At 42.3% G+C, this 15,419-nt stretch overlaps 1 protein-coding gene across 4 annotated transcripts in view; it reads left to right on the top strand.

Moving 5' to 3' along the window:
• TRIO (trio Rho guanine nucleotide exchange factor) overlaps positions 1–15,419 on the top strand; it is a 748,009-nt gene that overhangs the window by 654,209 nt on the left and 78,381 nt on the right. For all 4 annotated transcript variants that reach the window (XM_056520137.1, XM_056520140.1, XM_056520138.1 and 1 more), the window contains exons 47-48: positions 4,459–4,536; positions 13,883–14,068. In XM_056520137.1, the coding sequence (XP_056376112.1) occupies positions 4,459–4,536; positions 13,883–14,068 (264 nt within the window). The remainder of the gene's footprint in view (positions 1–4,458; positions 4,537–13,882; positions 14,069–15,419) is intronic.

The raw sequence follows: 15,419 nt of genomic DNA, 5'->3' as shown, positions 1-15,419 counted from the left end.
AGCTAGTGTAGACATATCTGGAGACACACAGACCGGGGTGTACGTCTGACCAGCATGAGGGATGTTAACATATGAGGTAGATCAAGAGTATTCCTTGCATATTGCCATGTAGCTGTGGAAGACTTAATGCTTCCTCATATATAGTAGTTAAATCTTACTCTATTACTACACAGGTTTATCGGCGCCATCTATCAGCCGGCCTCACTCTGACATCTGTCCATTATCATTGGACTATTTAATACTAGAGTTCCTTGAGAAACCCCGACACCATATGGGGGGAAACGCGTCGGAACTATAGGACAACAGACTGTAATGTTGTTTGTTTTAATTTTTTCACTTTTTTTCACAAGAGGTGTTATAAGTTTTGATAGATACTAAATGTTAATAATAAGGTGATTGCTATCCTTCCCTTTGTTTTTTTCACTTCCCTTGATCAATCTGGCCAAGTGTAATTAAAGGGCTATCATCATAATAGATACTGTCCGGTTATATCTATAGATCCGGGTGAACTGACCTTCACTAATCCATTCACCTTACATAATACCGGTAACCTAGTGAACACTGGTCAGGATTGACCATTTTGGTCTACTATAAGATTACATTGGGTACTGTGGTTTATCTATTTTTTGCTTGTCACGAGTGTTTAGTCACAATAAGTAATAATTTATGACTTTTTGATTTTTAATGCATACCATTAAAAGAATTGTTTTATTAATGTCTAAACAAGGGTCAATAAGGGCTGTGAGACAATTTTGAAACTGACTCCTTGTAACATCAGTTACTTGTGCTGTGTAGTAAGTCTGTTTCCACGGTCCAAGCACCATGGAGGCTTTGTAAATGCGACATGGCCCCCCAAAAACGATTTTAGCCAAATGTTGCTCCTTCCCTTCTGAGTCTTGCCATGCCCTCACATAGCACTTTACATACATATATGTGGGCATTCCACACTCAGGAGAAATTGGGTTACAAATTTTGTGGGGAATTTTTTTTATTTTACCCTTTGTGAAAACGAAAAATTGGGGTTACACCAGCACTTTAGTGTAAAAATTAGAATTTTTAATTTTCACAGCCCACTCTTCTAAAATTGTGCCAAGCAGCTGTGGGGAGTAAATACTCACTACACTACAATTTTTTGAGGGGTGTAGTTTACAAAATGGAGTGACATATAGGGTGTTTCACTGTCTGGGCACAGTGGGGGATTTGTAAATGCGACATGGCCCCTAAAAACTATTCTAGACAAATTCTCTCTTCAAAAGCCAAATGTTGCTGGTTCCCTTCTGAGCCCTACCATGTGACCGAAGAGCACTGTCTGTCCACGTATGTGGTATTTCAATGCTCTGGAGAAATTGGGTTACAAGTTTTGGGGACCTTTTACTCCTTGTTAAAATGAAAAATTTAGGGGGTTACACCAGCCTTTTTTGCAAAAACTATAACTCATTTTTATTTTTACAACCCACTGTTCCAAAATTGTGTCAAACAGCTGCGGGGTGTAATTGCTCATTGCACCCCTTGTTTCATTCCAAGAACTCCAGCCAAATTTAACTCATCCCCTATCCAGAGGACAGGGCATAAGTAGCCGATCGCAGGGGATCCCAGCACTTGGAACAGAACCTGGCTCTCGGTCAGGAGCGTGTTCAGTAGATGGCACACGCTCCATTCATTTCTATGGGAGTGCCAAAGAGACCCGAGTACTATCTACCGTTAGATGACATGCACTCCTCACTGAGGGAGTAGGGGTCCCATTTTGGAGATCGTGGGGGTCCCATTGGATAGGGAAGAAGTCAGTTTTAGCTGGAGTTCTCATTAAAAGGTGTGTAGTTTTCAAAATGGGGTCACTTTTGGGGGTTTGTCATGTTTTAGCACACCAAAGCCTCTACAAACCTGAAATGGTGGTGGAAAAAATGCCCAAATCAAAATGAGGCCTCGTGTCTGAGGTCTATGATTGACTCAAGTAGCGCACTATGACCACATATGGGATATTTCTAAAAACTGTTGAATTAGGGCAATAAATGTGTGTTATGGAGAAAATTGTATAAAACTGGAATATCTGCAAAGAACATGGAGGTTTTTACTTTTCTCCTTCACTTTGCTGCTGTTCCTTTGAAACACCTAAAGGGTTAACAAACTTTTTGAATGTCATTATGAATAGAGTGAGGGGTGCAGTTTTTGAAATAGGGTTATTTTTGGGTGGTTTCTAACATTAAAGCCCTCAAATTTACTTCAAAACTGAACTGGGCCCAAAAAAAATCAGATTTTAACATTTTCCTGAAAATTTTTAAAACTGCTTCTAAGTAGAGATGAGCGAACTTACAGTAAATTCGATTTGTCACGAACTTCTCGGCTCGGCAGTTGATCTCTTATCCTGCATAAATTAGTTCAGCTTTCAGGTGCTCCCGTGGGCTGGAAAAGGTGGATACAGTCCTAGGAGACTCTTTCCTAGGACTGTATCCACCTTTTCCAGCCCACCGGAGCACCTGAAAGCTGAACTAATTTATGCAGGAAAAGTCATCAACTGCCGAGCCAAGAAGTTTGTGACGAATCGAATTTACTGTAAGTTCGCTCATCTCTACTTCTAAGCTTTGAAGCCCTCTTCAAAAAGTAAAAACATATCTACTTTATGATGCCAACATAAAGTAGACCTTGAGGGAGATTTATCAAAACCGGTTCAAAGGAAAAGTTGCCCATAGCAACCAATCACCTTGCTTCTTTCATTTTTAATAAGGCCTCTGCCAAAAAAAATTAAAAAAAATCTGGTTGCTATGGGCAACTTTGCCTTTGCACATGTTTTGATAAATCTCCCCCATTGTATAAGTGAATCAATATGTCATTAAGGCTGGGTTCACACTACGTTTTGTCCCATACGGGAGCGCATACGGCAGGGGGGGAGCTAAAAGCTCGCGCTCCCGTATGTCACCGTATGCGCTCCCGTATGTCATTCATTTCAATGAGCCGACCGGAGTGAAACGTTCGGTCCGGTCGGCTCATTTTTGCGCCGTATGCGCTTTTACAACCGGACCTAAAACTGTGGTCAACCACGGTTTTAGGTCCGGTTGTAAAAGCGCATACGGCGCAAAAATGAGCCGACCGGACCGAACGTTTCACTCCGGTCGGCTCATTGAAATGAATGACATACGGGAGCGCATACGGTGACATACGGGAGTGCGAGCTTTTAGCTCCCCCCTGCCGTATGCGCTCCCGTATGGGGGGAAACGTAGTGTGAACCCACCCTAATTTGGATTGACCATTTTCCTTAAAAGCAGAGAGTTTCAAATGATGCAAGTATTGACGAAAATGTACCACTTTCATAAAGTAGAATATGTCCTGAAAAAACTGTCTCAGAATCAAAATAAGTAAAAGCATCTCAGAGTTGTTAACCCCTTCCTGCCACAGGACATATGCATACGTCCCAGCACCCGACACGTTCGCGCGATGGAACGTATGCATACGTCATAACAATCTCCTGGCAGCATTAACCCAGTAGATGCCGTGATCAATCCTGATAACGACATCTATGGTGTTGACAGGGGGAGCGCTTTCCCCCTGTTCACCAACGGCGGCGCTGCAATACAATCATGGGTCACCATTGGTTGCTATGTCAGCAGGAGGTCAGATCATGACCTCCTGCCTGCCTGCTACGGAAGCCTGTGAGATCCAGCCAGAGGCTGGATCGCACAGGCTGTGCTGTGTGCAGCTGGTCGGGTCCTACTGTTCTGCAGTACAAATGTATTGCAGCATAGTACAACCTGTAAAAAGTGTAAAAAATAAAAAGTTCTTCAGTAAAAGTATGAAGTGTAAAAAAATAAAAAATAAAAAAATGCCCATTTCCCAATTAAAGCCCTATATTCTCACCAAAAAAGATCAAAAACACAAATCATATACATAATTGGTATTGCCACATCCGTAATGACGTGTACTATAAAACTATATGGAACAAATAGCGTAATAAAAAAGATAAAGGTAGCACGTATCGCAAAAATGATACCAATAAAAAGTACAGCTCATCCCGCAAAAATAAGCCCTTACTCAATGGCGACGGACGAAAAATAAAAAAGTTACGGCTGTTGGAAAATGAATGGCAGAAAAATAATTTTGCTCAGAAAAGGAAAAAGAACATAGAAAGCTATATAAAATTGGTATCACCATAATCGTACTGACCCACAGAATAAATATAAAGTCATGTACACCGTAAAAAATGCCACAAAGTTACCATTTAAAGAGCTACATGTCAAATAAAAAAAGCCTGGTCAATGAGATAAAAAATTAGTCCGTCCTTAAGGGGTTAATTCATAAAGTGGTGTAGCTTTATGCATTAATAACTCTGTGATGCTTTTACTTATCATTTTGATTCTGAAATTTAGGTCAGATTTTAAAAACAGGCTGCATCCTTACTGGGTTAATGTTTTAGTACAAAAAAAATTAAATGTGTTCTTTTTTTTTTTTTTTCTTTTTCTCCCTTAGAAAGCTGTTGAAGTCATGTGTGTAGTCCTGAAACGATGTAACGACATGATGAATGTTGGACGGCTACAAGGATTTGAGGTAATGTTTTTACATTTATTATATCAATAGTTGTTGTTCTATCCATGTTGCAAAAAGCCTTAAAGATGTTCAGTGTAAAAAAAAATGTATCCCCTATCTGCAGGATAGGAGATAAGTGTCTGATCATGGTGGGGTCTGACCGCTGGGCCCAAAGCAATCTCACCTACAGGGCCCTGGCTCTGCTCTGTTAATGCACGTTTTGTACCCAGCACATCAGCTGGTCAAAACACGCTCCTCTCCTTATCTCTATGGGAGAGGTGGAGACACAGGAATGTTGCGTCTCCGCCTCTCCCTTAAAGATGAATGGAGGGGGTATGTTTCAACCAGCTGACATGATGGGTGCGAAACATGACATTCAGGTGCAGAGCCAGGGCCAATTCGGGACCCAGCTGTCATACTTGCCCCTACCCCCCAATCAGACATGTATCCCTTATCGGCTGGACATCTTCTTTAAAGTGTACCTCTCATCAAAAATAAAAAAATTTATATATTAAAGATAAATCCCTAATGAACAACTTTGTAATTGCTTTTAATCCCTTAAGGACTCAGGGTTTTTACGTTTTTGCACTTTAGTTTTTTTCTCCTTACCTTTAAAAAATCATAATTATTTCAATTTTGAACCTAAAAATGTTGGGGCACTATAAAATAGCTTTTTATATACCATGTGTGCACAATTTTTAGGCAAGTGAGTATATTTGACATATCATTTTATACATAATTTCAAGCTTTAAGTCTTGTTGGAAATAATCATATCATGTGATATATATTTGTGTAATGAGGGAGAGTATGGCCTGAGGAGATAAACGCCATATATCAAGATGTGCATAATTATTAGGCAACTTTTTTTCCTCAGGCAAAATGGGACTCAACAAAAATAAACAGTTGAGTTATGTAATAATTGTAACATATGTGGACATTATCACAGAAGCATCAAATGTTTTATTGCACATAGGGTCGCAGAAAACATGTTGTGAAAAAAGAGACAAATTAGCTGGCAAAGATTTGAGAAGAATCAAGCTTAAAGCTACCAGAAACCCATTATCTTCTAGTTGTTAGTTTTTGTAATTGTGCTGAGAAGTAACAGATCACCATAGTTCAGTTTAAAGTGGATTTGAGGTGATTTTTTTGTATAAAAAAAAATAAACCCCCCATAAATGACCCAAATATATAAGCTGCAAAGTATTCAAAATGACATTCAGAAAGTTTAACCCTTTAGGTGTTTTAAAGGAATAGCAGCAAAGTGGAGGAGAGAACTCAAAATCTCAATTTTTTTTATACTAACATGTTCTTGCAGACCCTTTTTTTTTTTTATTTTTTTTATTTTTTTTTTCATTTTTACAAGGGATAAAGGGAGAAAAAAGCCCCCGAAAATGTATATCCCAATTACTCTCGAGTTTGGAAATACCTCATATGTGGATGTAAAGTGCTCTGCAGGCGCACTACAGTGCTCAGAAGGGAAGGAGCGACATTGGACTTTTAGAGAGAGAATTTTGCTGAAATGGTTTTTGGGGGACATGTTGAAGTTAGAAAGTCCCCATGGTGCCAGAATAGTAAATAAAAAAACACATGGCACACTATTTGGGAAACTACACCCCTCAAGGAACGAAACAATGGGTACAGTGAGTCTTAACACCCCATAGGTGTTCGACAAACTTTTTTTTAACGTTAGACGACAAAAAGGAACATTTTTTATTTTTATCACTAAAGTGCTGTTGTTACCCCAACTTTTTCATTTTCAAAAGGGGTAATAGGAGAAAGGGCCCCCCAAAATTTGTAACTCCATTGGAGGTACAAATTCCTTATATGTCGAAATTCCTCATATTTCGACATTAAGCGAGCACACTAGAGGCCTCAGGAATGGTTAAAAAGAAAAAAAAAAGATGGCTATAAAGGTTACAGATATTTTTTTTTTATTTTTTTTATCAATTATGTTTTTATTAGTTTTCACAGAACAAAACAAGCAACACAAGGTAAATCACAATGGTGTTACAACAAGCCGTCGTGCAAACCAACAAAGACAGGCAATATATACGTAAATATATCACAACCACAGGGTGAGGGGTGGGGAGGGAAGAGAGCTGGGAGGGAGTATGGGGAGGGGGGGGGGGGGTTTAGGTGTACACAGGGAAGAAAAAAAAATATTAGAAAGATGATTCGACCTCCCAATTGACCACCATCATGAGCACAATTATCAGATCATTTTGAACAGTGACAAAAATTTGTCATAAGATCTATTTGTCCTATGGCACATCTCTTCGAACCTACACAGCTGATGAACCTTGGTCACCCATTCCTCAACAGATGGTACAGTAGGAGTAAGCCAGTACAGGGGGATAAGGGACTTGGCTGCCGCCAAGAGATGAGATATGAGGGAGTGTTTCCCCGGGGTATATCCTAAGGAGGGTAAACCCAAAAGGACTGATGACGTAGACAGCGGAACCGTGGTTTGCATTATATTATCAATCTCTCCATTAATACGCTTCCAAAAATCCGCTATGGCCGTGCATGTCCACCATATGTGTGCATGAGTGCCTACCTGGGAGTCACACCTCCAGCATTTATTAGTGTCAGACAATTTGTGTGTGTAGAGGAATTCTGGTGTTATGTACCATCTAGACACGACCTTAAAGTGTGATTCTTGCAACCGAACACATCTAGAGAATCCATGTGAGTGTTTCAGTATGAATGCGACATCATCTTCCGAGAGGCGGATCTCCAGTTCACGAACCCAAGAAGTGATGTAATGAGGGGGAGATGATGGGAGAGTATTAGTGACCATCGAAAGACACTTAGCAATAGTTCTATGCTTGGGGTCAGGGCTAAGCACCATTTCTTCAAATTTATTTACCTCCCGCAAAGGGCCAAAACGGCTTAAAAATTCCCTACAACAACTAACAAAGTGGTGTTCATACATAAAGGAGAGTTGTGTGGGGAAAAAGGAAGACAGTGTTTCTGAGGTGGGTGACCTACCATCCCGCAGAAGATGTAGCACACGAAGGTCACCAAACTTGTCCCACATCGGCTGGTAAGTAACCGAATATCTACCCACAGCTGCAGGTATCAGACTAACAGGAAGAAGAGGGGAAATAGGGGGAGCAAGAGAGGAGGAGAGCACCGACCATGTAGAGATAGCGCCTAGGTAAAGAAGGTGAGGGGAGTCGAGGTGGAACCTCACTCTCGGGGGGAACCAAAGGTCCTGCAAGAGGTTAGAGGATTTAAGCCCCACTATGTTGTGCGGGGAGTCCCATGGGGGAGTGTCAGGTAAGGGTGCGATCATTCCTATCCACCTCTGTAGTTGAACCGCTCTATAGATCAGTTGAACGTCGGGCAAACCAATGCCCCCCTCGCTAAGGGCCCTGATTAAAAGGGAGTGCGCCAGGCGCGGTCTAGTTGTCTTCCATACATATCTAGAGAAAAGTGTCCTGATCCTTCTGAAAAAGAGATTAGGGAGGGCTATGGGAAGCATCCTCAGGACGTAGAAGACCTTAGGAAGAACATAACTCTTCAGTACATTTTTCCTCCCAAACCAGGAGATCATGGGCAGATCATAGTGTCCCAGGATGTCCTCTATTTCTTTTAGGAGAGGCTTGTAGTTGAGATCATAAATGTCGGCAATGTTTCTAGAGATATGTACCCCTAAATACTTCAAAGAAGAGGAGGCCCACGGGAAGGGGAGTAGGGTAGACAGTCTGTTAATCAGAGAGTCAGGTAGTGAGATGTTTAGTAGTTCCGATTTCTTAGCATTAACCTTGAAGTTAGATATAGTGCCAAACTGATCAAATAAGTGTACCAGGCAGGGCAGCCCCCTTGATGGTTCGCCAACAGTAAAGAGGAGGTCGTCCGCAAAGGCAAGGACCTTCAACTCCCCCTCCGGGGCGGGGAACCCCTTAATGTCCGAAGACTGACGGACCTTCTGCAGTAGCGTCTCCATCACAAGTATAAAAAGGGTAGGCGATAAGGGGCAACCCTGCCTGGTCCCATTGCTTATTTTAAAGGGAGAGGAGATAACCTCATTAACTAGCAGTGAGGCCGTGGGTCAGGAGTACTAATTTTTTTTTTATGTCACAAGTGTTTATTTGTAAATTTTGAGTAGTTCATTATTCTCACTTTAACCTCTTCCCGCAGAACGCCTTGTATATATATATACGGCGGATGATGTGATACCTTCGCGCATTCCACCGTATATTTATACAGCGTTCATTAAATATGCGCTCCCACTGCGCTGATCAGGTTAATTTGCTAAAGTCCCGCCAGACACCCCATTTGATTAACCCGATCAGCAATCAAGTGTGCATGTGCGGCATAATCGGCGGGTGCGTGGCGGGATTGGGAGGTGTGCGGTGGGTGTCCGGAGGTCCCGCGGTGGGTGTCCGGAGGTCCCGCGGTGGGTGTCTGGAGGTCCCGCGGCGGGTGAGTGCTCTCCCTCTTACAATTTACAAAACTGCAACTCCCAGCATGCCCAGACAGGCATTGGCTGTCTGGACATGCTGGGAGTTGTAGTTTTGCAACATCTGAAGGTCCACAGTTTGGAGACCACTGTGTAGTGGGCTCTAAACTATGGCCAGCCATATGTTGGAAAACTACAACTCCCAGCATGTCTAGACAACCAATGCCTGTCTGGGCATGCTGGGAGTTGTAGTGTCAAGGATGCCTTAAGGTGAGGCCTTAAACTGTGAGTGACTACCGCTGTGCTATTTCGCTGAGTGTCGACATAAGCAAATTCACACCAGACAATATTGGTATAAATCCCCTTCCCAGCACTGACTCCCAAGGAGCTCTGAAATCACATTAGTTTTCACAATTAACAAAAAGAGAGGGTAAAACTCTGGCATCAAATCATCGTTTTATTTGCTGATTGGTCATTTGAGCATGGCGTAGCATAGGTCACTTATGTTGCATCTTCTCTATCTTAAGATTTTTCCATCCTCCCACAAAAGCCCAATGTTTAGACTTCAACTCCTAACTTCTTGTATCTTGAGGCTCCATCCAAGGTTCTCATCTTAATTACAGGCAAAGAGCAAGCTGAAATGTTTTGGATTAAGGAAAACAAAGTTCTTCTGCAATATTTTAGCAATAGTATATAGCATTTAGCAAAGGCATATGAGTAAAGATATAGTGATCAATATATCAGAATATTATATACCCAACAGTAGTTTTGCAACATCTGGAGGACCGCAGTTTGGAGACCACTATGGCCATCCATATGTTTGAAAACTACAACTCACAGCATGCCCTAACACCTGTCCGGGCATGCTGGGAGTTGTAGTTTTGCAACATCTGGAGGGCCACACCTTGGAGACCACACGTCTGATGCCTGCCCCTAGCTTTTTATGGGGTGCAGGTATTTATTTATTTTTGCACTTTTTGGGGGCCGTATGCGGTCCGTGCCACCAGCGACTATTCTCGCTGTGCGGCCGGAACCGTACCCCATGGGCAGACTGCGCTGATTGCTGTTCAGTGAATTATTACTGATCAGCACTTTTTTGGGGTACATGCATTTTTTTTTTGGGGGGGGGGGATTTGCACACGGCCACACAGCGCAGAACAGTCGCTGGTAGCATGGACCACAAACACCTAAATAGAAGCGTTATAAAAAACTTGCACCCAAAAAAAGTGCTGATCAGTAATAATGAACGTGGATTACGGTCTGGCCAAACAGCGCAGAACAGTGGCTGGTGGCACGGACCGCATATGCTCCCCAAAAAGTGCAAAAAAACCTGCACCGCAAAAAATGCTTACAGTAAACATAAAAATCACTACACTACACTACACACTGAAATAAAGTGAAAACACTACATTTACACACTTACACCCTTACAAAATATAAATACACCAAAGCCTTTTCGGTGGAGGAGGCATACGCCATGCACATGCCTCCAACACAGAGACCGCCAATGAGTGAGAGGAGAAAGACCCCACATTTCTTTCTTCTCCCCCATCATTATCCAGTGATAAGCCCCCAGAAGGTGCTGCAAGGCAATAACAGTAGAGATCCCCCATACTAGTGACCCTGTCCCCCCCCCATATAGGTGACCCCAGTCCAGGCGGGGTCACCTATATGAGCCACTGATCTCGAGGTTTGTTGGCCACCCAGAAATCCAAATTGACCCCACAATCCTCACTGAAATGGACTTTACGTATTTTTTTTTTTTTTTTTTGAGGACTGAACTTTTGCGGCCCAGCACCCTGATGCTTTTTTGTGCACATGGCAGAATTTCCGTTGCAGATGTTTCTACAGCAGAAATACCAATTCCGGAGTCCGCAGTAAGCATGTCTATTCTTTCTGTGGAGTCCACACAAAAGTGCATTGTAGTCTATGAGTGCACTTCCCAGCACTCATAACGCTGGCATGTTCTGCCAGCGCTCCGCTGTCGGTGGAATGTCCGCACGGAAAATTTCTGTTCTCTCACTCCGGAGCTCTGTAGTATTTCAAGGCAACAGTTTAGGGCCACATATGGGGTATTTCCGTACTCAGGAGAAATTGTAAAAAAATTTGGGGGGCTTTTTTTCCAATTTGGAAACTACACCCATCAAGGAATGTAACAAGGGGGGCAGTGAGCATTTACACCCCACAGATGTCTGACAGATTTTTGGAACAGCGGTCCGTGAAAATGCACAGCTCACGGTTCCAAAAAAACAGTCAAATGCCAGTGGGGTGTAAATGCTCACTGCAACCCTTATTACATTCTGTGTAGGGTGTCCTTTCCAAAATGGGGTCACGTGGGGGGGGGGGAGTCACTGTTCTGACACCATGGGGGCATTTTAAACGCACAGGGCCCTTGACTTGTATTCCAGCAAAATTCTCTCTCCAAAAGCCCAATAACACTCCTTCTCTTATGCACCCTGTTGTGCACCCACAGTGCACTTTACATCCACATATGGGGTATTTTCATACTCAGAAGAAAAGTAGTTAAAAAAAAATTGTGGGGGGGGGGGGGGGGGTTGGGGTCTTTTTATTCTATTTCCCCTTGTGAAGATGAAAAAATTGGGGTAACACCAGCATTTTTGTGAAAAAAATCGAATTCTTCATTTTCACATCCAACTTTAATGAAATTTTGTCAAACACCTGTTGGGGTAAAGGTTCACTGTACCCCTTGTTACGTTCCTTGAGGATCGTAGTTTCCTAAATAATATGCCATGTGGGGTGTTATTTGCTGTTCTGCCACCATGGGGGCTTCCTAAATGCAACATGCACCCTAATTCTCTCTCCAAAAGCAAGATTTTGCTCCATTTAGTCTGAGAATTGTAGTGCGCTGGTAGAGGACTTTATGTCCACATATGAGGTATTTCCATACTCAGAAGAGACGGGGTTACAAATTTTGGTGGCTTTTTCTCCTATTACCCCTTGTGAAAATGAAAAATTGGGGGTAACACCAGCATTTTAGTGAAAAAAAAATCAAATTTTTCATTTTCACTTCCAACTTCAACAAAAATTAATCAAACACCTGTGGGGCGTTAGGGCTTACTCTACCCCTTGTTACATTCCTTGGGGGGTGTAGTTACCCAAATAGTGTGCCATGTGCCTTTTTTTTTTTTTTTTTTTTTTTTTTTTTTTGCTTTTCTGGCACAATGTGTCATTCCCCCTAAAAACCATTTCAGCAAAAGTCTCTCTCGAAAATCCGAAAGTTGATCCTTCCCTTCTGAGCCCTGTAGTGTACCCGCAGAGCGCTTTACATCCACATCTGAGGTATTTCCATACTCGAGAGAAATTGGGTTACAAATTTTAGGGGCCTTTTTCTCCTTATACCACTTGTTAAATTGAAAAACATGGGGCTAAAAGAGCATGTTACTGCAAAAAATTGAGATTTGGAGTTTTTTCTTCCACTTGCTGCTATTCCTGTGAAACACCTAAAGGGTTAAAATTTCTGAATGTCATTTTGAATACTTTGAGGGGTGCAGTTTCTACAATGTGGTCATTTATGGGGGATTTCTCACAGAAAGGCCCCTCAAATCCACTTCAAACAGAACTTGCCCATGAAAAATTAAGATTTTGAATTTTTTGAGAAAATTTTGAAAATTGCTAAACTTTGAAGCCCTCTAATGTCTTTAAAAATGTAACAACATTTCAACTTTATGATGCCAACATAAAGTAGACATATTGTATATGTGAATGAATATATAATTTATTTGGCAAGTCCATTTTCCTTACAAGCAGAGAGTTTCAAAGTTAGAAAAATGCTACATTTTCAAAATTTTCATGAAATCTTGGAGTTTTTCATAAAAAATTTAGCACTATAGTAAAGTACAATATGTTACGGAAAAAAAATCTCTGAATCAAATTCATAAGTAAAGCATCCCAGAGTTATTAATGGTGAAGGTGGTCAGATTTGCAAAAAATGGCTGTGTCCTTAAAGGGGTAGTCCAGTGCTGAAAAACTTCCTAAGGATAGGGGATAAGTTTCAGATCGCGGGGAGTCCGACCGCGATCTCCTGTACAGGGCCCCGGCTCGCTGGCCAGATAGCAGGAGTTGACCACTGCACGAAGCGGCGGCCAACATGCCCCCTCAATACATCGCTATTGCCGAAGACAGCGCTCCGGCTCTGCCATAGAGTTGTATTGAGGGGGTGTGTCAGCTGCCGCTTCGTGCAGTGGTCAACTCGCCCCCTTCTCGTGGGCTGCCGGGGCCCCCATACAAGAGATCGCTGGGGGGCCCCAGCAGTTGGACTCCCAGAATCTGAAACTTATCCCCTATCCTTAGGGGATAAGTTTTTCAGCACTCGATATCTCCTTTAAGGTCAAAATGTCTTTAAGGGGTTAACAGAGACAGTTTTCATGTTTCATTTAGTTGCATAATAATTCTGCACACTAATAGTTGCCCAACAATTCTGCACACCTAGATTTTCTTCTAAGAAAGCCAAATCCTCACTTTTATTTTTTAAATATTCAGGTTGAAGGCTTATTAACATTTAAGATTGGTGGAGAGCACTGTAGTTGTTCACTTATTAATCTAATCTGCAATAATACAACTTTCGTTATGTTTAGCACGTAGTGTAGATACAGTATCGATTATATACAGTACCAGTCAAAAGTTTGGACACCCCTATTAATTCCATGGCTTTTTTTCTACCTTGTTTATTGAAGATTATGAGGCAATGTACTGTACATATGAAATTAAATAACAAACAGAAAAGTCTTTAAACCAGAATAGTTTTATATTTTAGATATTTTGCAGTAGGCACCTTTTCCCTCAATGACCGCTATGTACGATCTTACCATTTTCTCAATTAGCTATGTTATAGTCTAAAGCTGTATACTTTTTATTTTTTTTATTTAAAAAAATGTCAAATCAAAAACACTACCATGGTACCTAAAAGTATTTTTTCAATTATTCTTTGTTTTCAAACAGGGCAAAATTGTAGCTCAAGGAAAGCTGTTGCTTCAAGATACTTTTCTTGTCACTAATCAAGATGCAGGACCACAGTGCAAAGAAAGACGGGTCTTCTTGTTTGAACAAATAGTTATTTTCAGTGAACCTTTAGATAAAAAAAGAGGGTTTTCTACACCAAGCTTTTTGTTTAAAAACAGTATAAAGGTAAGTAATGCCACATTTAATTGTTACAAAAAAACAGATGTGATATACTCCCTCTTGGACTTTGATGCAAGTTGAGGTACCCTAATATACTGTTGTGCAATCACAGCCACACTCCTGCCACAATTGCTGGGTTTTAGTAGTAATAAAAAAAAAAAAACTGACCTCAATTATTATCCTATTTAGTTTAACCACATAAGGACCAAGGACGTACGCATAGGTCCGTGGGAATTTTGGGAAGACCGGGGTGACTGCTGATATTGATCAGCAGGCACCCCCAAATGCCCACAGGGGTCATTAGACTAACAAACCCCCCCCAGCCCCCCCCCCCCCCCCCCCCACTTCGGCGAATTCACACCTGCGATTTGCGCTAATCCCGGGTCATATGGGTCTATGGTGACCCGTAAAATAAGTGGGATCGGGGTTGTCGAAGACCCCTTCGATCCCTCTGAAGGGATAGGAGTGAGGTGGCATGGGTGCCACCCCTCCTATCCCTGCTATTGGTTGTCTAAAAGCGACAACCAATAGCAGATCGGGGGCAGGGGGGTTAACTTTCGGTTTCCCCGTTCTGCCCACCCACAATAGGCGAGGCAGGACGGGGAAACCGTCAGGGACCGGCGCTGAAGTATCACTTGCCTATCGGATGCGGCAGCAGGCGACGATGGGCTGCAGAAGAGGATGGCAACGTGGCTCCCTGGATCCTACGGAAGCCTGTGAGTTACCTGGCAACATCTGGAGGGCTACAGTTTGAGACCACTATACAGTGGTCTCTAAACTGTAGCCTTCTAAATGTTGCAAAACTACAACTCCCAGCATGCCCAGACAGCTGTTTGCGTTGTGGGCATGCTGGGATTTGTAGTATTGCAACAGCTGGAGGGCTACAGTTTGGAGATCACTGTGCAGTGGTCTCTTAAATGTGGCTCCTTAGATCTTGCAAAACTACAACTCCCAGAATGCCCACATAGCAGTTTGCTGTCTGGGCATGCTGGGATTTGTAGTTTTGCGACATCTGGAGGGCCACAGTTTGGAGATCACTGTGCAGTGGTCTCTAAACTGTAGCCCTCCAGATCTTGCAAAACTACAACTCCTAGCATGCCCAAACAGCTGTTTGCTGTCTGGGCATGCTGGGATTTGTAGTTTTGCAACAGCTGGAGGACCACAGTTTGAAGATCATTTTGCAGTGTTCTCTAAAACTGTAGCCCTCAAGATGTTGCAAAACTGCAAATCCCAGCATGCCCAAACAGCAAACAGCTGTCTCGGCATGCTGGGAGTTGTAGTTGCGTACCTCAAGCTGTTTCATAACTACATCTCCCAGCATGCCCTTCGGCGATCAGTAAATGCTGGGAGTTGTAGT

Source organism: Hyla sarda, chromosome 5, assembly GCF_029499605.1.
Source record: "Hyla sarda isolate aHylSar1 chromosome 5, aHylSar1.hap1, whole genome shotgun sequence".
NCBI classification, from domain to species: Eukaryota; Metazoa; Chordata; class Amphibia; order Anura; family Hylidae; genus Hyla; species Hyla sarda.
The sequence above is the reverse complement of the archived record's forward strand: the minus strand, read 5'-3'. Positions and strand labels throughout refer to the sequence as shown.